Below are 17,071 nucleotides of genomic sequence, written 5' to 3'. Positions count from 1 at the left end.
GCAAAGTCCCGCCCTCCTACTTCCTGTCTCAGCCCACGTCTGACTGGACGTCATAACGGAAGTAGAACTGATCCTGCCTACGGCTTTGGAAGAGAAGCGTGGGGCTGTTGGCGTAGTGCTCTGCGCGTGCGATTGCTTCGAACCCATCTGTGAGGTAGGCAGTCGCGGGAGCCGTGGGGCTGGTGACCCGGGAGCTTAGGCGTGGAGGGAGGAGACCTCATGGCTCCTACCTCGGCTTCCTGGCCCGGGTCTCCGGCCTTCCTGCCAAGCACCCTTGAGCCGGCATGGGTGGTCTGTCCACCCAAGCCCCTCTTTGCTTTAGCAGTTCCTGTAAGCCAGGCTGTCCATTTCAGGTACCCCTAGTGCCTTCATACACGTGATCGCCAGACTCTGGCGCCTCAGTCTCATCAGGTCTAAAATGGGAATTAAAAGTTGGATTCCCAGCAAAGTAGAACTCGTGAGCTATACTATTTCTGTGAAGCATGCACCCATACAGACCAAATCCTTAACTTCTCGGTCGTCACTTCTTTTAGCCTCACGCTGTTACTAAATTTTTATTCCCGGGTATCCCAGAACCAACCAACCTGTCTTGTGTCTTCATTTATACCTTCTCCTGGTTTCCCTGCTGTACATCATTTAAATCCTTACACTCAGTTTTAAAAACTTGCCTTTAAGAGTTATTTGTCTTCACTTCTTTATTTTTCTGCCCAATCTGTAGACTGAAGAATGTTGTTCATTATTCTGTCACTGCCCCAAGTCTCTGAAGTACCACTTCAACACAAACTGCTTATTTTAAATTATCTTCCACCAAAGAGCCCAAATTGTTTCTAAAATGCAACTTGTTATTATGCTTTATTTTCCCTGTGGTTTACTTGAATATTCAGTTTTTAAAGAAAAGCCTTCGAACAATTGTTTGATAGTCAAATGGCTTATATTTTGAAAAATAGGCTTTTCTTGTTTCTGTGTTTTTTTCACATTTTCTACCTATCATATTCCTATTTATTATTACTAGTTATTTTTGAGACTCATTATGTAGCCCTGGCTGGCTTGGAACTCACAGAGATAGGCCTGCCTCTGCCTCCCAAGTGTGAGAGTTAGAGGTGTGAACCACCAGACCTGGATTCCTACTTAACCTTCAGCTCAAAAGCCTCTTTCTTATGAAGCTTGTCACCTTTTTTTTTTTTTTTTTTTTTTTTTGGTTTTTCGAGACAGGGTTTCTCTGTGTAGCTTTGCGCCTTTCCTGGAACTCGCTTTGGAGACCAGGCTGGCCTCGAACTCACAAAGATCCGCCTGCCTCTGCCTCCCGAGTGCTGGGATTAAAGGCGTGCGCCACCACCGCCCGGCTGAAGCTTGTCACCTTTACTGAATCCTGTCACTTTTTTGTTTATGCTTTATAATTTGATTTGCATTTTAAATGACTTATATATTGTTTTCTAAATAGTGTATGTTTGGAGGTAAGGATTTATGTATTATGTATTTATGTATACACACACCTGACATAATTACAATAATTAATACTAAATGAACGTTTACTGCATTGAGTCTTTTTCCTGGAAGACAGTGCATAGTGTATCGTTTATGGTTTTGAGGCATACAGTGTTGGAAAGACATGGACTAACAAGAGCCTGGCATATAAACTATTTATAACATACTCTTGAATCTTGTTTAGTGCATTGCTAGAAGGTTCTCTTGCCCATTAATCGCATCCTTTATGAAACCTGCTACCGCCCCCATTATTCTTTCCATCAGCTTTGGGAGACCTAAACATGGCAAACCTGGAAGAAAGCTTCCCCCGAGGGGGCACAAGAAAAAGCCACAAAGCAGAGAAGCCTTCCCAGCAGGCAACTGAACCAGACAACTTATTTGATGTAAGTGGTATGCTGCTTTGGAGAGACCTGGAACTTTCTAGCATCTTTGGGAAGATTGAGCCTCATTTGCAGCAGATATTTTCCAGTTTGTTTCTCTTTGATGTCACTTTTAGAAATTGAACTTGTTAAAGAGTCTCTACCACCTCAGGCTTCTTTTGAAGCATGACATTTAGTATTTGACGTTGAAATGCTTTTATGACTCGTCCTTAAGGAGTCTGTGCCAGTGATTAAGGATGGAGAAAGGTATTTGATACTGGATTTTGTTTTGTTATGGTTCTGGGGATCGAATCTAGGACCTTGCGTATGATGGGCAAATTGTCTACTCCTGAGCTCCTTTGCCCCAGTTCTGATCTTTGTTCATTTATTTAAAAGGAGTGTAGTAAGTAGAGTTTACATTAGAATTCCGTCTCAGAGTGCTTTGTACTCCAGATGCTAGAGAGAAGGAAACCACCATTTGGCTGTGTGGCCTTGGGTTGCTATTACAGAATCTCTCTGTGTATTTTCGAGTAGAAGTCATGGTTTCATGCTGAGGACTGAGGTTCAGGGAATTATGTATTTTGTTGAAACCAAACAAATAGCTTTAGAGTTTGACCTGAGCCTCTGGACTCATTTGTATGCACTGCGACACGGCTTCTCAAGTTGGCGACATCGGTGTCTACCCCGCTCACCAGGGGAAGAATGCAGGACAGGAGAGACATTAGGAAGATGGAGGAGGCTTCTCAGACCCTGGGCAAGTGGAACGTTGGTGCCTGGATACTCGGCTTTGGACAGGGGCAGAAATTAAGACAACACAGGGGAGTGGCCTGGGGAAGTAAAATAACAGAGCAAGCCAGCAGGCCCCCAACCATGTGGTGACGGTTAAGATCGCTGCTTCTTACCCTTTTGCATCTTTTTTTTTCTTTTTTTTTGGTTTTTCGAGACAGGGTTTCTCTGTGTGTAGCTTTGCGCCTCTCCTGGAACTCACTTGGTAGCCCAGGCTGGCCTCGAACTCACAGAGATCCGCCTGGCTCTGCCTCCCGAGTGCTGGGATTAAAGGCGTGCGCCACCACCGCCCGGCCCCTTTTGCATCTTAATGGGTCTTTTTCCCCTTTAGATTTCCACAGAAGAAGAATCCACTAAAAGGAAGAAGAGCCAGAAAGGGCCTGCAAAAACAAAGAAACTGAAAACCGAAAAGAGAGAAACCAGCAAATCTGGGAGAGAGAAATTTGAAATCCTCAGTGTTGGGGTTCGGAACACTTGTTTTTAACATTCTCCTTGTTTAAGTTTGTGTGCTCGTTCCTCTTTCCTTCATTCTTTGCTTGTGTACATACGTGCACACAATTATGTGTTTTCTGTGTGTATCTGTGTGTGCAAATTATGAGAAATGAGCTTCTTATTTCCTTAGGTTGCTAACCAGTGCCTGGTGCCTTTTTTCTATTTTTTTTCGTGTTTTTTTTTTTTTTTTTCATTTTTTTCGAGAGAGAGTTTCTCTGTGTAGCTTTGGAGCCTGTCCTGGAACTCACCTTGTAGACCAGGCTGGCCTCAAACTCATAGAGATCCGCCTGCCTCTGCCTCCCGAGTGCTGGGATTTAAAAGTGTGCACCACCACCGTCCGGCTTTTATTTGGGGTTTTTTGAGATAAGGTCTTATGTTGCCCAGGCTCTCTGTGTAGCCAAGGATCTCCACCTCCCACATACAGGGATTTCAGGTCTGTGCTGCTGTGTGTTGACAGCCTGCCTCCCGTCTGTCCCCCATCCCCACTCTCTGTCTCCCTGAGTTTGAGCCTCAGCATCACATAAACCAGATGTGGTGAGCATGCTTGTCATCCTCGCACTTAGGAGCTGGGGTTAGGAGGCTCAGCTTAGGGTCATCCTTAGCTGTGACTGCCAGGCTAGTCTGAGATGCACAAGACCCTATCTCACGAGATCGCAAATCATGGAAATGATTAAAGATATGTCTGGCTTGCTTATATTTTAGTAGAAGTTAGAACTGGAAATCGGATCACACTATGTAGCCCTTGGCTAGCCTGGAATTCATTATGCAGACCAAGCTGACCTACTAAAAGAGATCTTCCTGCCTCTGTCGCCTGAGTACTAGGATTAAAGGTGTGCCCAACCATACCTGGCCTCTGCTCATTCATTTTGTAGATGTAAAATTACCTCAGGTAAATAGTGTGGTTTTACAGTTGTTAAAATTATGTTATTCCCCACTTCCACCCTCCAGTATATGTTCACTTTAAACTAGGAAAATAGTCAAATTATTCTGAGGGTAGTTCATCAGCCTGCAGAAATATTTTGTTTTCCATTACGATATTTTAAAAAGTTGCTTAACTTGGTGATACTTTAGAAAACTAGAGATTTCATGTAAAAATGATTCTGGTAGGGGACACGCACACTCCTGGCTGCCATTGCTTCAGTGGTCTGTTTCCTTCACCATGCTGTCTTCCAGGTATTTGGAATGAGGGTTGCTAGAGTCTGGTAGAGTGGGAAGGTTCCTCCAGCAGTCCAGCACTGTAACCCTGTTTCTGATCAAGACTTTTCATGGTGTTCAGGCAGATAGCTGATATGCCTGGATCTGTACACCGCATGAATTTTCCTTTCATTTCTAAAATTCCTCTAGTATTGGTGTTGGGACAAAAAGCCAAAGTCCCCCTAACTGCCATCACTGTTGTCTGTCTCACTGTATATAATTACTATATGTTTTCCTTTTCAGTCCCTATGTGAGGGAATGCGGATTTTGGGTTGTGTGAAAGAGGTGAATGAGCTGGAACTGGTGATCAGTCTTCCCAACGGCCTCCAGGGGTTTGTGCAAGTGACTGACATCTGTGATGCCTACACCCAAAAGTTGAATGAGCAGGTGGCACAGGAAGAATCTTTGGAGGTAAGTTTCTGGATGAAACTTGCCCCTGGGATTAGACTAGACATGCTAAGAAAAGAACATGCAGGTGCTGTGAAAACCATGGCTTTTTTTAATCTTTCGTATTTGCGTGGGTGTGCACATGCCACAGCACACATGGAGGTCAGAGGACAACCTGTGAGATTCGAATCTCTCCTTCCACCTTGTCGGTTCCTGGGAGCCAGCACAGCTCCTAGGGCATGTTCAGCAAGCATCCTTACCTACTGAACCATCTTGCTGGCCCTGGGAGTGTATGTTTTAAACAATACAGGGATTTTTGACTTAGTCTAGGGAACCTTTAAGGAAAGACCATTGGAGATTTGAAGGATGAAGGTTTCCCAGATACAGAAAGAAGGGAATTCAAGCAAGTCAGACTGTAGCAGAGAAGGCAAGTGCTGTTAGTATAGGAAGAGAAGAGGGAGATCAGTGGAGGAAGAATCTAGGTGGCTGTGGAGAAGCCGGATTACACATGGCTTTACAGACCATATTAAGGATATGTTTTAGATGCTGCAGTCAAAAGGGAGTCTGTGAAATGTTCTTGTTGGAGTGGGTGTCCTGTAGACAGCACAGCAGTAAGCTAAAACGGCATTAGCAATTGCCTGATCAGTTAGGAGGCTGTTGCTATTAACCTAGGCCCTAAGGTAGTGCAGCTTAGGGCCAGGGTTCCGCAAGGATTGATAGATTTGACATGGAGAGTGAGGCAGAGGTACTGGGGACCAGTTGTAAGTTTCCATTGTGTATGGTTTGATGGCGGAGATGGTTACTCTTTGACTACTCTGTTGAATTTGAGGTACACTTGAGATATCCGGGGACAGGTGGTTGGTGAGTCCAAGAAAGTCTGGGCTGGACACATGTGTGGGACTTGTATAGGTGATGATGAAACTGTGAAAGGGAAGAAGTTAATACAGGGATCAAATTAGACGGAGAAGAGCCTGAGAGACTGAGTCTAGAGTAAATGCTGACTGGAAGAGAGTTGGTATCAGAAGCAGCCGGAGGGGCCAGAGGGATAGAAAGAGAAACATTAAATGTTCACATGAGAAACACGAGGCCTAACTCAGTATTAAGGGATGTGCTTACAGCATGTGTGAGGCCTTAGATTCAAACCCAGTACCAAGAAATAATTGTCATGTAAGAGAGGGACTACAAAATGGAGTCAGTCTCATGGAGCTTACTACCTTAGCGGGTTAAGTAGATTGAGAAGGACAGGAAGAATTGTTTTCGTAGGACGCTGAAGAGGAAATGAAATAGAGACAGTAAATCCAGACAACTCGTCATGAATCATTGGCATCTACCTTTTGTGGAAGTATTTGAAGGCTATATGCCTAAATTCAAGATGGTGACTTAGCTGTAGACTCTTCCATGTGAATAAGCTTACTCTTCATTTACCATTTGGGTTCTTAGGGGTTTGAGCATGAGGAGTCCCTGAGCTGAGGCTGGGCAATGGATTCTTGGTTCAAAGGAAACATCTGTCTGTCTGTCCGTCTGTCTGTCTAACTATCTATATCTATATCCATCTATATAGATATAGATATAGATACCGGCTCTTTCTCATTAACCGTTACGCAGGACCTGCTCCGCTTGCCTGACCTTTTCTCACCGGGAATGGTGGTGAGATGTGTGGTGAGCAGCCTGGACATCACAGAGAAGGGCAAGAAGAATGTCAGCCTTTCTGTGAACCCCAAACATGTCAACAAAGTGCTGAGTGCTGAGGCCCTGAGGCCTGGCATGGTACGTATCTGGATGTCACAGGAAGGAGGGGCATGTTGTGCCCTGTCCCTGTGGGTGTGGTCTAGGCCATCTTTCACTTTCTGCATAATGCCTGTTGATGGAGGTGGGTCTTTCTGGAGCTTTCAGGTACTTAGGGAACATTGAAGACCTGAACCTAATTCTGTTACTGTGGAGGGCAGAGAGAGAAGTTGAAGTGGCTTTGGTGGCACAGTCAAGTGCCTGCAGAGAGCCTTCCTGGGAGGCTGGGAGGTGGGGGAGGGCGCCTCGTGGTGCCTTACCCACCAGCTCTTCACAGAGCAAGTCTTTTTTTTTCTTTTTTTAATATTTTCATTTTATAATTAATTTAATTTTACATATCAGCCACGGATTCCCCTCTCCTCCCTCCTCCCACCCCTCAGCCTTCCCCCCACCCACCCCCCATTCCCATCTCCTCCAAGGCAAGGTCTCCCCTGGGGAGTCAGACCAGCCTGGTAGATTCAGTTGAGGCAGGTCTAGTCCCAGAGGAAGTCTTTCCAGAACCCTGCCTTGTGAGATGTCAAGGACCACTCGGTGAACCAGAAAAGGGCAGACAGCAACCAGCCTACCAGCTGTCTCAGTGCCCAACTCTGGAGATACAGGTGAACGTAGTTCAGGCTAGGTCCTCCAAATCCACTAGGGAGAATAGAGGGGCTGCATGCAGATGTTCTGGTGATTAAAGGTCAGATGTATCTCCAAGGGTTTCGTTAAAAGCAATGGGCTGCAAGGAAGGCCTGGCCAGTTTACTCGGATTTAGTTTGGTACCAGGAGAATGAAAGTAAGCCGTGTTGCAGCAAGTTGACAGTTATCAGGCCCACTCCGTGACTGCTCTTGGCACTTCGTCTTGTGGCGATGAATGAGGAGTCCGTTTGTAACGTTCGTGTTTGTATGGTAGTGGAATTTGTGGGTGTCCTGTTTACCTTTGACCTGAAACTTCCTTTTCCCTCCTTCCAGCTGCTGACAGGCACAGTGTCAAGCCTGGAAGACCACGGCTACCTGGTGGACATTGGTGTTGGTGGGACCAGAGCTTTTCTGTCACTGCAGAAAGCCCAGGAGTACATCCGACAGAAGAACAGAGGTGAGGGCAGGCAGAGATAAGGGCGGGTACGTGGGGGTGAGCTCAAGCATGTGGGATCATGTTTAAATGTTTATCTTTCATTGCCACTTGGATTAGTAGCATGACAGAATGGTGACCGTGCAGTCTGGCTGGCTTCGGAGAAATCAGTCATTAATACCAGCTGATAGGAAAGAGATGCGTAGAGGGTCAGAGAGTGACAGTCTCTCTATGTCACAGTGGACTGGCCTCAGTAGCCTACGTCTGACATTCTACTGAACCTGGCTCCCAGAACCTGTGATTTGCACTCCGGGCTTATTTGGCACATTTTTGTGAGATAGTTGAATTCTAGAGCAGTTAGGTTAACATCCTACCTTCTCACGGCTGATGAGCATCAGATGCTCACTGGGTGGGTGGGCCATGGAACTTTCCAGCTTAGCTTGGGCCCATAGTTAAGGGCCCTTCTCATAAAGGTGTATTTTCCTTTTGGGTGCTGGGGTTGGGTTTACAGGTGCTAAGCTCAAAGTCGGCCAGTACCTGACCTGTCTGGTGGAAGAGGTGAAAAGCAATGGAGGCGTCGTGGGTCTCTCTATAGAGCACTCGGAGATTTCTTCTGCCGTCGCAACTGAGGAGCAAAGCTGGAACCTGAATAACTTGCTGCCAGGGCTGGTGGTCAAAGCCCAGGTGCAGAAGGTAAGCTCTTCATTATTACATTTCCAAAACATGAGTAACGAAAGATTTATTTGCCGGGCAGTGGTGGTGCGTGCTTCAATCCCAGCACTCAAGAGGCAATTGAGCTCTGTGAGTTCAAGGCCACCCTGGTTTACAGAGAGTTCCAGAATAGCCAGGGCTACACAGAGAAACCCTGCCTCAAACCACCTCCCCAAAAGATTTATTTTACTTGTAATTCACCTCCCCCAAAGATTCCTTTTATTTGTAATTGTGTGTATGGGGGTGTGGGTCTGTGCGTTTGTGTTGTGCTTGTGAAGGTCAGAGCCATTGGATCTGCCCAGAGCTCAAGTTCCAGGTGGTTCAGGTAAGCTGCCTGATGTGGGTTCTGGAAACGAAACTCTGGTCCTTGGCAGAGCAGTGCACGCTTTTGACCGCTGAGCTATCTTCTCAAGACCCTGAAAATGTAATTTTTAATAAAGTTTGATATGCATACTAATAAAGCTGCTGTCAGATAGGGTACCCAGTAGACCTTTCTGGTCATTGAGTCCTTGAATGTTTTCCAATGCTCTATGTTGATATGATAGTATTTTGGACAAACTGTTATTTCGTTTGTTTGTTTTTTTAGACTATGTAGCTCTGCCTAGCCTGGAACTAGCTATGTAGACACCAGGCTAGCCTCAAACTCAGATCTGCCTAAACTCAGATCTGCCTACCTCTGTCTTCCGAGTGCTGGGTTAAAAAGTGTGGCACTATGCCCACACTAGACAACTATTATTCAACCAAATGTCATCTAATTTTTTTTGGTAAAACGAAAATGTCTCTTTTAAGAGTACATTTATGGAGCTAGAGAGATGGCTCAGCAGTTAAGAACACTTAATTACTATAGTAAAGGACCTGGGTTCAGTTCCTAGCACCCATATGATGCCATCTGTAATGACTATCTGTAGCTCTGGTTCCAGGGGACCTGACCTCCACAGGTACCAGGCATGCATATGCACATACACTGCAGTCAAAGCACTTGTACACACAGACTAAATCTAAACTAAAAATTCTTTTTGCAATTACATTTAGAGAATGGTGTGTGTATGAGCACACATCATGATGCAAACGTAAAGTCAGAGGCCAACTTGTAGGGTTCAGTTCTCTCCTTCAGCCATGTAGTTTCCAAGGGTCAAATTAAGGTGGTCAGGTTTGGTAGCAAGTATCTTGACTCACTAAGTCAGCTTACAGGCTCCATGTACTTTTTATAAGATCACTGTTAGAAAAGTTAAGGTTACTAATATGGCTTGCATTTTGTTATATATGAACACATGTATGTTGTTATTATAATTTGTATTTTTGAGACAGGGTCTTACTGTATAGATCAAGCTGGCCTGAAAGACTCGATTCTCCTGCCTTAGCTTCTCTGGGTTTGGCTTTATAGTCATGGTCGGTCTGTCTGTCTGCCTTTCTCTCTCTCTCTCTCTCTCTCTCTCTCTCTCTCTCTCTCTCTCTCTCTCTCTCTCTTTCTGTTTTTTTGAGATAGGCTCTCATTGTGTAGTCCTGAACTCACTATGTAGAACACACTAGCCTTGAAGTGAACTCTGAGGTCTGCCTCAGCCTACAGAATGCTGAGTTTAAAGGTATGTGCCATCACAACTGACGCTAGTCATGGTATTTCTTTCTTTCTTTCCTTTTTTTTTTTTTTTTTTTTTTGAGACAGGTTTTCTGTGAAGCCCTAGCTGTCCTGGAACTCAATTCTGTAGACCAGGCTAGCCTAGAACTCAGAGATCTATCTGCCTCTGCCTCCCAAGCGCGGGGATTAAAGGCGTGTGCCACCATGCCTAGCCGTAGCCATGGTATGTAATGGACACTACGGATCTAAAGTCAGATGGAGCCAAGTGTGGTGATGTGTCTCTATAACTGCAGCTCTTCAGAGACAGAGACAGGTGGAGTTGGGGCTACATAGTGAATCTTGTCTCAAAAAAGAGTTGATTAAGCTGCTCAGATGGCTCAGTGGGTAAAAGCACTTGTTGCCTAGTCTGATGGCTAGAGGTCCCCCTCCTGAGACCCACATGGTGGAGGGAGAGAGCCAGTTCCTGCAGGCTGTCCTCTTGGGTACCCTTGGGTACTGTGCCTGTGCTATGTGCTCATTCACACACAGAATAAGTAAATGACAATACAGAATTTTAAGTTGATTTTACAAAGTCAAGTGATATTTAAAAGCCCATGGTGAAGAGCTGTGCCTTCTCTCTTAATAGTAGCTTCTGCTGGTATCTCCTGAGTCACCAGTTTGAATCTTTTTTTTCTCATTTGGGTATTTATCTTTTTGAGAAGCAGCCTCCTAGTGGATGTGAAGTGACATTGCATGGTGGTTTTGATTGGCTTTTTCACAACAATTAAGTGATCCTCTCCCATCTTCATGATGATGATGTACTCATTGGCTGTTTGTATAGCTTCTTTGGAGAAAGGTCTATTCAAAGATGCTTTACTTTTTTTTTTTCCCCTCGGATTTTCGAGACAGGGTTTCTCTGTGTAGCTTTGCTCCTTTCCTGGAACTCGCTTTGTAGACCAGGCTGGCCTCGAACTCACAGAGATCCGCCTGCCTCTGCCTCCCGAGTGCTGGGATTAAAGGCGTGCACCACCACTGCCGCCCGGCGATGCTTTGCTTTTTAAAATGAAATGATTGGTATTGGTAAGGGATAGCCATGGGAAGAGAAATGCGTAACTGTGGGCATTGTGGAATCCAGTGTTTGCCATGAAGTATCTCTCATATTCCACTCCATCAATTTTTTTTTTCATAACTTGTTATGTTTACTTCTAGGTAACTCAGTTTGGACTCCAGCTAAACTTCCTTACATTCTTCACGGGCCTGGTTGACTTCATGCATCTGGAGCCCAAGAAAATTGGAGCATATTCTTCAAAGCAAACAGTAAGAAACATTCCCACTAGCTTTTCTTGAGTCTTGATTCCTAGCTGTGTCTCAGTGAGCTGTCTGGTGTCCTCTCTAGCTTCAGAGGAGGTTCTAGGACTTGATGTGTATAGTAGGCAGTGAAATACGGGAAATGGTTAAAGGTGCTTTGGAAGTGACACAGGAAATGACCAGTGGCTAGACCGAGATTAGAGAAGGAACAGCTACAGAGGGTAGCTTTTGCCTTTTACTTTAAAGGAAGACTAGTTAGTATAGAGCACAGTTTGTTCAAGTAGGAAAATGTGGTTAAAACAGTTTCTGAGTTCAGGTTCCGTGGCTCATGTCTGTATTGCAGCACTCAGGAGACAGAGGCAGGCCAATCACCCCAAGTTTGAGGTCAACTTGGTCAAGTTCCAGGCTAGTCAGAACACACAGACCCCACACTCCACACTCCCCATCCCCACCCACCCTGAGAAGAAAGGTCTGTGAGAGCTCTGTGTTAACTTGTGTTCGAGTACCTACTTAGCATTGCTGAGGCCCTGGTTTTAATTTTCCAGCACTCGCCACCCCTATATTGCAGGTTTTTTAAAAGATTTGTTTTTAATTATGTGTGAGGGTTGTTTGTGCACATGACTGCAAGTGCCTTCAGAGGCCAGAGGCATTTGATGGCCTGCAGCTGGAGTTACAGGTGCTTATAAGCTAGGAGCTGAACTTGGGTCCTTTGCAAATGCTGTACATGCTCTCGAGCCCTACCCAGTCCCTCTGCCATTTTCTCCCTGTGATTCTGTAAGTAGTATAGATTTTTTAAAATTATGTTTTATTTGTTTGTTTGTGTATGAGGGGAAGGGAGTGTGCCACAGCACTTGTGTGGGGGCAGAGGATAGCTTGGGCAGACTCAGTTCTCTCTTTCTACCATATGGGACCTGGGCATCAAATTCAGGCTGGCAGACTTGGAGACAGATAGCTTTACCCACTGATATCCACTGAACCATTGGTTCTGTTTGTTGGACAGAGTCTTGTAGCCCAGGCTAGCCTCTGATTTTCCGTGTAACTGAGATGTCCTTGGATTTCTGATCCTCCTGTTTCTACATCCAGAGTGTTGACATTACAGGCATGTGCTACTATACCCAGCTTAGATCTAACTTCTAAAATATACCAAAATAAAAAGTATACTTGATTAAAACACTGATTTTATAATCAGATTTTCCTAGTAATCCTAGTGGGTTTTCTGCAGTTACCTAAGTGTTAATTTTTTCTACAATGAGCCAGGCAGTGGTGGCTCACATTTTTAATCCCAGTACTCTGGTGGCAGAGGCAGGCGGATCTCTGAGTTCAAAGCCAGTCTACAGATCGAGTTCTGGGACAGGGCTACACAGAGAAACCCTGTCTCGAAAAACCAAAAACCAAACAAAATCCTCTACAATGAACATGGGTATTTTAGACGTTATTTAGAATTTTTTAATTCTCAAATGATTCAGTTTCACTTTTAAAATAGTATTACATTCTTATGTATCTTATAAAGAAAAATGTTTTAAGAGAAATTAGATCTTCCTCCTAATTTCGGCCAATACTGTTGATGTCAAAGTGAACTTTCTAGTGCTATTTTTACAATAGTTAATGTTTGTGTGAAGAGTTGACACCTCCCTCTTCCCCCGAGACAAGGTTTCTGTGTATAACTACCCTGGCTGTCCTAGAACTCACTCTGTAGCCCAGGCTGGTCTCCGACTCACAGAGATCCACCTGCCTCTGCCTCCCAAGTGCTGGGATTAAAGGCGTGCACCACTGTCTGGACAGTCTGCGCGTTTTAACTTTGTTGGTCAGGTGTGTGTCTGAGGCGTTTTGGACAGGCCTTCACTGTGGTGGCACAGGCATGATGAATTTGGTGCTAAGTCAGACACAGTCCCTGTGGGACACTCGGTTTGGCTTCTCCACACACTGATTACGTGGGCTGACATCTGTACTTCCTGAAGATTTTAGTACTTGCCTGGTTAGCACATGGACAGTCGTGGCCCTTTAGAAGGTCTGCTCTCAGCTGTATTGTGTGGGTACCTCCTGCTCATTTTGCTCTTTTGTCCAGGTAAAAGCCTGCATCCTTTGCATCCATCCTCGGACCAGAGTTGTGCGACTGAGCCTGCGTCCCATCTTCCTGCAGCCTGGGCGTCCACTCACCCGGATCTCTTACCAACATCTGGGGGCTGTGCTGGATAATGTTCCTCTTCAGGGTTTTTTCGAGAAGGCTGGGGCCACCTTCAGGCTGAAGGATGGGGTCCTGGCCTATGCCCGGGTGAGGAGGCTTCTTTGTTTGGTCAAAGATCTCATCACTGGAAGGACTTTAGGGACGATGGGTCCTTTTCTACTTCCTTCATCCCTTGGTATCTTGTTCTTGATAGTCTCCAATGTGAAAGGCTGTCCCTAAGGTCAGAACAGTGACAGTTTGTTGTTTCAGAATGCTTAGCAGCTCTTGCTATGTATGATACCTGGCCAGTGGGAAGAATAGGAATGAAATAGGATCCAGACCAAGGCTCAGCAAAAAAGCCTTTTGTTGTTGTTGTTAAGATTTTAAAAATTTCTAATTATGTGTATATGGGTGGCTTTGTGCCTATGGGTACAGTGGCCATGGAGGCCAGAACAGGATGTCAGTTCCTCTGGTGCTCAAGTTACAGGAGGTTGCGAGCCACCCATTGTGGGTGCAAGAGCGGTACATACTCTTTATTACTCAGTCATTCCTCCAGGCCCAGCAGAGCTTTTGTTAAATAGCTAGGTGGAGAGTATTTTAAGCTCAGGGGCTGTATAGTCTGTGTCCCAGCAACTCAGCTGTGTTGTATGAAAGTAGCCACAGCAGCATATAACTGAACAGGCTCGACCACAGTCCAGTAAGATCTTCATTTGTAAAAGTAGGCACTGGCAGATGAGCATAGTTTATTGACACATGATCTGGGTTGTTCTTCATGAGACTCTACGATAGTAAAGGGTGAGTGAGGATTGTTTTAACCAAGTACTATTTTAAAAGATATTTTTAAATTTTGGGTATTGTGCTTGCATGTATGTCTGTAGATCTATTGAGACTGGAGTTACAGGTGGTTGTGAGCCACCATGTGGGTGCTGGGAATTGAACCTGGGTCCTCTAAAAGAGCAGCTGGTGCATTTAGCCACTGAGCCATCTCTCCATCTCACAAAGTACTATTTTTATAGTGGGTGATAAATGTGTTGTCATCTCAGTATGCTTTGAACTCTGACTGCCTCAGAGTTATGTTTCTGACGTATCTTCACTTATTTGGTATTCTGTAGCTCAGCCATCTCTCTGATTCTAAGAAAACATTCAGTGCTGAGGCCTTCAAACCAGGGAGCACTCACAAGTGTAGGATTATTGACTACAGCCAAATGGATGAGCTGGCCTTGCTCTCTCTGCGGAAGTAAGTGCCATTAGCACATGGGGAGGTACGCTCCTGTGTATGCATTTTTGCTTCCTTCTGGTCTTGCTGGACGACAGTGTCTTTTCTTGTTGGCGTGATTTCGGAGGTCCTGAATTTTAGGCCACCCCTTCTTTAGACTGTGTAATTGTCTATTTTTCTTTCGTTCTAGATCAGTTATTGCAGCTCAGTTTCTTAGATATCATGACATCAAAACAGGGATGGTGATAAAGGTGAGAACTCAAGCATGTATGTAGACCCCTCTCCATCGTCAGGCATCCTTAGTTTACATGGTGACTGTCAGCTTGGTAGTCCTCTAGTAATACACTGAGTCATGTTTCTCCTGTCTAAAAACTGAAATTTCTGTGTCTTCCCATGAGTGACTAAGTAATTTCAAAGTAAAGTCTTCTTACTAACCCTACCCAATGAGATGGAGACAGCTGGTCACAAGTCTGGGGTTGAGACTTGGTGGCAGCTGTTAGAGCAGATAGAGAGCTAGTTGTGTGATATTAGTGAGGAACTGGCTCCAGTTCGCACTCCTCCAGCTTGTAGCATGAATGGAACAGTTCCTTTTTAGGTGGAGTTCATTCCTAAGAGACATAGTCCCCTCTTGGAGTGTTTCTGCACGGAGCACAGGAGTTACATGCTCAGCCAGGCAAGCTGAGGTTTCCTACATAGGTTTCCTGGCTAAGTCTGGGTGAGGGGACAGGATTGGCTTACCTGCATGAGCTTTGGAAGGTGGGCACTGAAACAGACATGACAGCTCGAGTAAGAGAAAGTACTGTTCTTGGGATCTCAGGATGTCTTCTTTTGAACCCCATAGGGTACCGTGCTGGCCATAAGGCCATTTGGGATACTGGTGAAGGTGGGTGAGCAAATGAGAGGCCTAGTACCTTCCATGCACCTGGCTGACATCGTGATGAAGAATCCAGAGAAGAAGTACCACCTCGGGGATGAGGTCAAGTGCCGGGTGAGCTCCCTGAAGGAGTCCATGTTGGGTTAGGGTTAGAGGGAAGAGAGTGGTTCTGAGCTGAAGTTTCTGCCTTTTTCTGTGAAATGAGTGTGTAATGTCGGCAGGGCATCCTTTACTGAACATTGGGGAAAGAAAAGTGAGTCCCTGGCTTGTTTAGCATGTTGTAAGTTAAGATATCCACACAGGAAGAAAGAGCAAGCTAGTTGTGCGGTCTTTTGTCACATAGTTTGGTGCAGGCTATATGCTGTGGTCGGAGCTCAGAAAGAAGAGAGGTGGGATTCAGCATAGAATCCTGTTATCAATAGCCACTACCATACACCATATATCCTGTGTCTTAACAAGTAACTGTGCTGTCCAAGTGTGCCAGTGAAAGGGTGGGAAAGCCAAGTATCTGTCCAAAGTCCCACAACTAATAAATGGCAGAACCAGTTTTCACAGTTAGCTCAGTATGATAATAATGCCCTCTGGACTTCTGACCATGGTGGAACTTGAACTCGAAAAGATGGACAAGGTTTGGAAGGCTGTGGAAGAGCAAGGGATATGTTCAGACTCAGAAATAGCCCTGAGATACATTGTGTATGAAATATCATAGCAAAACCCATTATTATCTATAATTAATATATACTAGTCAAAACTTTGTTTAAAAAAATAGCTCAGAGCCGGGCGGTGGTGGCGCACGCCTTTAATCCTAGCACTCGGGAGGCAGAGCCAGGCGGATCTCTGTGAGTTCGAGGCCAGCCTGGTCTCCAAAGCGAGTTCCAGGAAAGGCGCAAAGCTACACAGAGAAACCCTGTCTCGAAAAACCAAAAAAAAAAAAAAAAAAAAAAAATAGCTCAGACCCTGGAGGCAGCTCGGTGGGTAAAGGTGCTTGCCGCGACCTGACAGTCTGAGTTGGATTCCTAGGTCCCGCATAATGGAGGAAGAGAACCACCCTCTGACCTCTGCACATATGTACCATGGCACATGCATACCTCCCACTCACCCCCCACAACATACATGCACCATGGCATATGCATCCCTCCTCCCCCACATACAAGCACACATGCATCATGACACATGCATGCCCTTCAACACAAACAATAAATAACTAAAAAATGACAGCCCAGACTATGCCACAAAAACATGAGAGGGTTCCACAGATACCTAAATCCCTGAAACTTGTTATCAAAAGTGGGATGCTGTACAGTACCCAGCATAGGGCCTGTTGTGTTTGGGCGATGGGAGTTCCTGGTTCTGTTCTGTCTTGGTACTGATAGTTGAACCCAGTGCCTCCTGTGCATTAAGCATGCTGTTCCACTTAAACACACTACTGGCTAGAGCCGAGGTTTTTTTTTGTTTTTGTTTTTGTTTTCGAGACAGGGTTTCTCTCTGTAGTTTTGGTACCTGTCCTGGATTTCACTCTGTAGACCAGGGTGGCCTCAAACTCACAGAGATCCACCTGGCTCTGCCGCCTGGCTAAGCCGAATTTTCTTATGTTTCCTATATTTCATTATTATTGATGCATAAAGGGCAGTAATTGCACATTGGTGCAAATTTTTATGTAGTGAGGCTGAGGGATTAAAAACAGGTTTCTCCCATTTGGCAGTG

At 45.2% G+C, this 17,071-nt stretch overlaps 1 protein-coding gene across 2 annotated transcripts in view; it reads left to right on the top strand.

Moving 5' to 3' along the window:
* Positions 1 to 43: 43 nt before the first annotated feature.
* Pdcd11 (programmed cell death 11) overlaps positions 44 to 17,071 on the top strand; it is a 44,870-nt gene continuing 27,842 nt past the window's right edge. The window contains exons 1-12 of one of the 2 annotated variants that reach the window (XM_052760571.1): positions 44 to 154; positions 1,750 to 1,868; positions 2,962 to 3,093; positions 4,560 to 4,727; positions 6,309 to 6,470; positions 7,440 to 7,563; positions 8,051 to 8,232; positions 11,015 to 11,122; positions 13,179 to 13,385; positions 14,390 to 14,514; positions 14,684 to 14,744; positions 15,335 to 15,481. In XM_052760571.1, the coding sequence (XP_052616531.1) occupies positions 1,767 to 1,868; positions 2,962 to 3,093; positions 4,560 to 4,727; positions 6,309 to 6,470; positions 7,440 to 7,563; positions 8,051 to 8,232; positions 11,015 to 11,122; positions 13,179 to 13,385; positions 14,390 to 14,514; positions 14,684 to 14,744; positions 15,335 to 15,481 (1,518 nt within the window). In that variant the 5' untranslated portion in view covers positions 44 to 154; positions 1,750 to 1,766. Of the gene's footprint in view, positions 155 to 1,749; positions 1,869 to 2,961; positions 3,094 to 4,559; positions 4,728 to 6,308; positions 6,471 to 7,439; positions 7,564 to 8,050; positions 8,233 to 9,736; positions 9,834 to 11,014; positions 11,123 to 13,178; positions 13,386 to 14,389; positions 14,515 to 14,683; positions 14,745 to 15,334; positions 15,482 to 17,071 lie in introns of those variants that run through there. The other variant, XM_052760572.1, reaches the window with a different exon arrangement.

The sequence above is a fragment of the Peromyscus californicus genome, unplaced genomic scaffold (assembly GCF_007827085.1).
Source record: "Peromyscus californicus insignis strain IS unplaced genomic scaffold, ASM782708v3 Scaffold_4__1_contigs__length_199733344, whole genome shotgun sequence".
Classification (NCBI taxonomy): Eukaryota; Metazoa; Chordata; class Mammalia; order Rodentia; family Cricetidae; genus Peromyscus; species Peromyscus californicus.
Note: the sequence above shows the minus strand (reverse complement) of the source record. Positions and strands in the feature narration are given on the sequence as shown.